The sequence below is a fragment of the Cupressus sempervirens genome, chromosome 9 (genome assembly GCF_028749045.1).
Source record: "Cupressus sempervirens isolate cs-2001-9-10 chromosome 9, ASM2874904v1, whole genome shotgun sequence".
NCBI classification, from domain to species: domain Eukaryota; kingdom Viridiplantae; phylum Streptophyta; class Pinopsida; order Cupressales; family Cupressaceae; genus Cupressus; species Cupressus sempervirens.
In genome coordinates, this window is record NC_143126.1 from 663,085,290 (window position 1) to 663,090,891 (window position 5,602).

Genomic DNA, 5,602 nt, shown 5'->3' on the forward strand with positions numbered 1-5,602 from the left:
TTATCATTTTCATTACTAATGTGGTGCAACTTTAGTTCAAGCCAAAGTATTTGATCTGAAGACTTCTTCAACTTGGAATTCTCTTTTCTATTGTAGATTTAATGATGCTAACACATGACAGCATTGCATATATTACTCTTTTTAATTGGATTTTTCCCTTCCTTTGATTTTCTTGGGCTTAAAAAAAAATCTTTCTTGGAGCTGTCATATTACCCTTTCATCCATCCATGCCACTGAATTCTGAAAAATAATTTAGCATATCTTTTAGCATTAAATGATCAAATCTTATGATAAAAATGCTCTTAAAGCATACAGTCTTCCATTTTGTTAGTTACAGTGCTGTTATAGAAACCCCAATAACAAAAATCTACTCTTTCTTTGTCATTCGTGAGGCTGTTATATAAATTGTCCTATAGCACATAGTGATTATTATATTTTATTTTTCTCTTTCTGATACTACAAATGAAACTGTGACTTTATTGTTGCTCTGACTTTACTTGCTCAATTATATCTGGATATGTTGATTAAGTTGACTTATAGGGTTCAGGCATGAGCTCGTGATGCCTATAAATTTTTTTATCAACACTTTAGCTTATCATTGTTTACACTTTTTGCACATGGCACAAACATGTCAGCAATAAAATCACTTGTATACATAGTTTTGATTTTTAGACTCTGATATTGCTGCTCCATGATTAATTGAATTCACTGTTCTTGTTCAAATTAGGATCACGAATAAATGGTACAAGTGTATATGTATGTTTTGCAAAACCATACATTGCTTAGATCCATATGGATCTAACCTGTACCTTTCTTTGACTTTTTTGCAGGAGTTAGATGCTTAGGGAACTAGGGAGAACTGAATTTCAGCAAGGCAATCTCAGGAATGCGGGCTCAGACTAGCCATATACCCCTAGGCAATGGCTGGTTCCCTTTCTTATACTCTTTCATGTTCATTTGTATCATTTATTTTATTTTCTACATGTTCCTTATTTGCACAAGAATAATGAATAGGTTACTCTCATGGCCTTGTGTGAGAGATTTTGATCACTTTTTCATTTAGTACATGTTCTTTAATTCTTTAATGTATAAACACCAAATTGAAAATTGTCATTGTTTAATACAAATAAAGAATTTTCTCATTTTATCAATGCAATGCACTTTTTCGATTTCTATGAACATTGGCAAATGAATGCAATTGATACATAGTAACGAATGTTAAAACAAAATTTCGTAGGTAATGAAATTTCGATAACATTTTTGGCGACTTCCATGGGATGTATGCCTGCTATACAGGAGACCAGTTGTCTTACAAGTCCATTGGGCTATGGAGTCTGATAATGTGGGAATCAAATATTATTGTTCTCAGCTCAGTGTGACTTGGGTGTCTTGTAATGATGAAGACTTGTCTTCATCATTATGAGTTATGCGAATGATACTGAGTTGGAAGTAATGATGGTTGACTCTCGTATAGGTATCTTGATTGGGCAATCATGCTTGTATGTATGTTGTGAAGACATTCGACCAGTTTGTTGTACTCATTAGACATAGAGTCTGAAATATGCACCCCTAGCACCTAAACCTGACACAAAGTGACTTCTAAAGTTGCTAGTTCAATTTTGAATGTATGCTCGTGAATTTAATAAGATTGGAAATTCTTATTAAATTGACGGGTATGCAGAGTTAGAACTCAAGTATCATTTTTAGAAGTTGAACTGTCATAGTCGAACACTTGGTTGGCGTATGTGTGGATGTATGGACTTAAGTGTATGTATGTATGCAAATGCATGGGTATGTAGATATGTATGGCTGACAACCAGACATATTTAGTGTTAGTGATATGTATGTGTGTGTGTGTGTGCATATGTTGGATATATATGCATTTGAGCACACACATTTATGCATGAGTGAATGAAATGGCGGATATGACTGCAGAACAAAGTAAACCAACAACTTAACTAACCTAGACTACCAAACCAAAAATAGGACAGAAAGCAAAACTAAACCAAAAGCAGACACATTTATTGAAAACAAGGGAATCCAAACCTAATATGTACAAAGTAGGACTGAAACTCATACCTCAAAACATGGTTTGAGGTGGATCTCATTCATAGGGATCGGTAGCCTTTCTCCATGCATCTTTGATAACGGAAAAGCATTGTGCTCCTTGTACTCTATAATGATAAAGGGATCGCTCCACATTTTATCAAACTTAGTATGCTACCCCAATCTGCTTTTCAGAACATCCCATTTCAAGACAACATCACCTTCTTTGAACACTTTGACAATTGACTTCTTATCAAAACTTCTTTTCATTTGGAGTTGATGATACTCCATATTCTTCATTTCTTTGTTCTACATTTCTTCTAACTCCATGAGCTCGGCATATCTGACTGCCATTAGGTCCCGCCCCTCTAAAATTTCCAACTGACGCACAATCTCCAAAGCTAGAATTTCCACAGATAAGGATAATCTGGCTTCCTTCCCATAAACCATCATAAAAGGGGAATTTCCAATTGATATTTTTGGTGTTATACGATCTGCCCACAATGCAAATTTCAGCTTAGTATGCAAATTCCGCTGGTTATCTTCCAATGTTCTCTTAATAACCCTTATCAGATTCTTATTTGTGGATTCAGCCAAACCATTACCTTGAGGGTAATAGTTTGAGGATGTATTCAAATGAATACCATGCTTGACAACCCAATCAGTGATTCTTAATCCCAAGAATGCTAATGCATTGTCAGATATAATTGATTCCGGGACTCAAAACCTGGCTACCAAATCTTCATAAAAATTTAGAATCGATGTCTCATTAGCCTCCTTTAATGCCATTGCCTTTGTCCACCTTATAAAATAATCAGTAGCAGTAAGGATCCATTTATGTCCTGAACTGGATAGAGGGCTAATAGGTCCTATAAAATCTAACCCCCACCTGATGAAGGGCTGATCCACTTGAATTGGCTGAAGAGGTAAAGTTCGCAACTTGTCTTTCCCAGCAAAAACAACACATTTGGTACATTTTCTAACCCAAGTATGTGCATCCTTAAACAAGCTTGGCTAGTAGTAGCTAGGCCTTAGGATTTTCCAAGTTGTAGTCCTAGGTGCAAAATGTCCTCCTACTACTCTGTCATGAAACTCATGCAAGATCTTCTCAACCTGATGAGAAGCTACACATCGCAGTAACACACCACTATGGTCCTTTTTGAATAGAACACCTCCAAGCAACAAAAATGGAATTGACTGCAACTTGAAATACCTTCTTTTAGCTTTATTCATATCAGTTGGATATGTGCCATGCTGCAAAAAACTTATCATTTCAGTCATCCAATCACCTTCTAAAACCTCAGCCTCCTCCTGATGTCCAGTTTGTAGCATTAAAACATTGTCCATCTCAGTTAAAAAACAAGGCCTTCAGCTAGCTGTTCACATAAACCTTTACCTCTGACCAACTTGGTAATCTTGATATGCACGTCATATTCCATGACTTTAGTAATCCATCCTACCCTCTTTTCGTTTAAATCCTTGTTTAAGAGGAAAGCCTTCACGCTAGGATGAGAAACCATAAGATTAATCCTGCTGTTATACACTAGAGGTTTAAATTTTTTTAAAATTTTGATAACAGCCAACACATGCTTCTCCACAAAGGAATAACGATGCTCATAGTCATGAAGCCCTTGATTGAAAAAGGCTATTGGCTATTCAAAGCCATCTTCATTTTCTTGGACCAAAATTGCAAAAATACAATCATAGCTCCCATCAGCATAAAGGATAAAATCCTTATCAAAATTTAGATTTGCTAAAGTTGGAGCTTCGCTTAGAGCTTTCTTGATCTCTTCAAAACTCTACTTTGCCTCTTTTGTCCAACTAAAAATTGTATGTTTCTTGAGCATGGCTATCAATGGTTTGAGCAAATCTGCAATGTTATGAATGAACCTTTGAACAAAATTGATCCTTCCTAAAAAAATTTGCAGTCCCTTTTTATAATGAGGCAAAGGCAGCTCCAAAATAGCAGAAACCCGCTCAAGATCAATGGTGGTTCCTTCTTGTGACACAATATAACCTAGAAATTTACCTTGATGAACAACAAACACACTTTTTTTAGGGTTCAAGGATATCCTGAATTCTCTGCAACATTGAAAAACTTGCTTCAAATGGCCAAGATGATCTTTTGCTTCTTTTGAAAATACTGTTATATCATCAAGATATACCAGCACTATCTTGTACATTAGTTTGTCAAAAGCCATATCCGTAGCTTTTTGGAATGTTGCTCTAGCATTAGACAACCCAAAGGGCATCTTTTTATAGTCCATAGTCCCCCACTTGGTTGTAAATGTTGTTTTATACTAATCCTCATCTTTAACCAAAACTTGATTGTATTCGCTATAACCATCTAGCAATGAAAAGCATTCAGCTCTTGAAACAAACTACAATAATTCCTAAGCTCGCCATTCTTTTTCCTTATTGGGACTAGATTTGATACCCAGGAAGTGTGTTTGATTGGAAAAATTATGTTGCTCTCAATTAGTTTGTTAAGCTCTTTCTGCATTAAAGGCTCTAATTTAGGATTCACAAGCCTTTGTTTCTACCTAACTGGTTTAACACTAGCTTCCAATTCAATGGTATGGTGTGCTAATTTTGGATCAAAGCCTTTCAGGTCTCCGTACTCCCAGGCAAAAAATCACTGAACTCATTAAAAAGCTGCATAAAAGACACTTTCTCCTCTGCTATACACACTTTTCCTAGCTTAAGTTTCTTCCCTGCTGAAACCTCCACCTCTTCGTAATGATCTTGTTGTACTTGAATGCTAGATTTTGGCTTTTTAGCTTCATCATCAATATTGAATACTAATTCAAGGGTAACCAATCCCTTTGGGACTTTATTTTTTTTCATCTGGATAATTTGATCATCAAAGAGATGCTAAATTTTATCTTGATTCATCAGAGAGAATTCTGCCTCTTCTCTAATAAAATTAATGATTTGCTGGTCACTGTCAAAAACCTGCCAATGTACGCTATTATCAGGTAAAGCCAGCTTGAAAACCACCTTAATATGTTTGTTCCAGCCTTTTCTGTTGACTTCCTTGGGAACATTAAATTCTACCCCTATGGCAGCTAACCTGTCAGCATGTCTATTTTGATTTCTTGGAATTGAAATCAGATTTATGGCATCAAAATCTTCTAACAAATCCCATACTTTGTTTTTGTAAGATTTCAATAGATTTTTCTTGGCTATATTCAAACTCCTCACTTGATTAACCACTAACTCACTATCTCCATAGATCTTTAAACAACAGATACCCATCCTTCTAGCCCATTCTAGTCCATGTATCAATGCCTCATACTTAGCCGTGTTATTGGAACAACTAAAATAGAAATGACAAGAAGAATAATACCTCTTTCCACTAGGAGATATCAACATACAACCACCATCAGCTCCGACTTTGCTTCTAGCACCATCAAAATACATGTCCCAAACTTGCTCAACTAACTCCTTATCTTGCTGGTCAGTTTCTTTGACCAGATTTGGGATTACGACATTTGGTTCCATCATCATGTAAACTTCAAGGTCTGACTGTTCAACAAGGGTTGAAGTATTTTGT

At 35.8% G+C, this 5,602-nt stretch overlaps 1 protein-coding gene across 1 annotated transcript; it reads right to left on the bottom strand.

Annotated features, from left to right (window-relative positions):
- Positions 1–2,355: 2,355 nt before the first annotated feature.
- Positions 2,356–3,393, bottom strand: LOC149540497 (uncharacterized). The gene is made up of 2 exons (XM_089802691.1): positions 3,260–3,393; positions 2,356–2,716 (listed from the first exon to the last, which is right to left on the bottom strand). The coding sequence occupies exons 1-2, from the start codon at positions 3,391–3,393 to the stop codon at positions 2,356–2,358; spliced, it is 495 nt and encodes a 164-aa protein (XP_089658817.1).
- Positions 3,394–5,602: the final 2,209 nt, after the last annotated feature.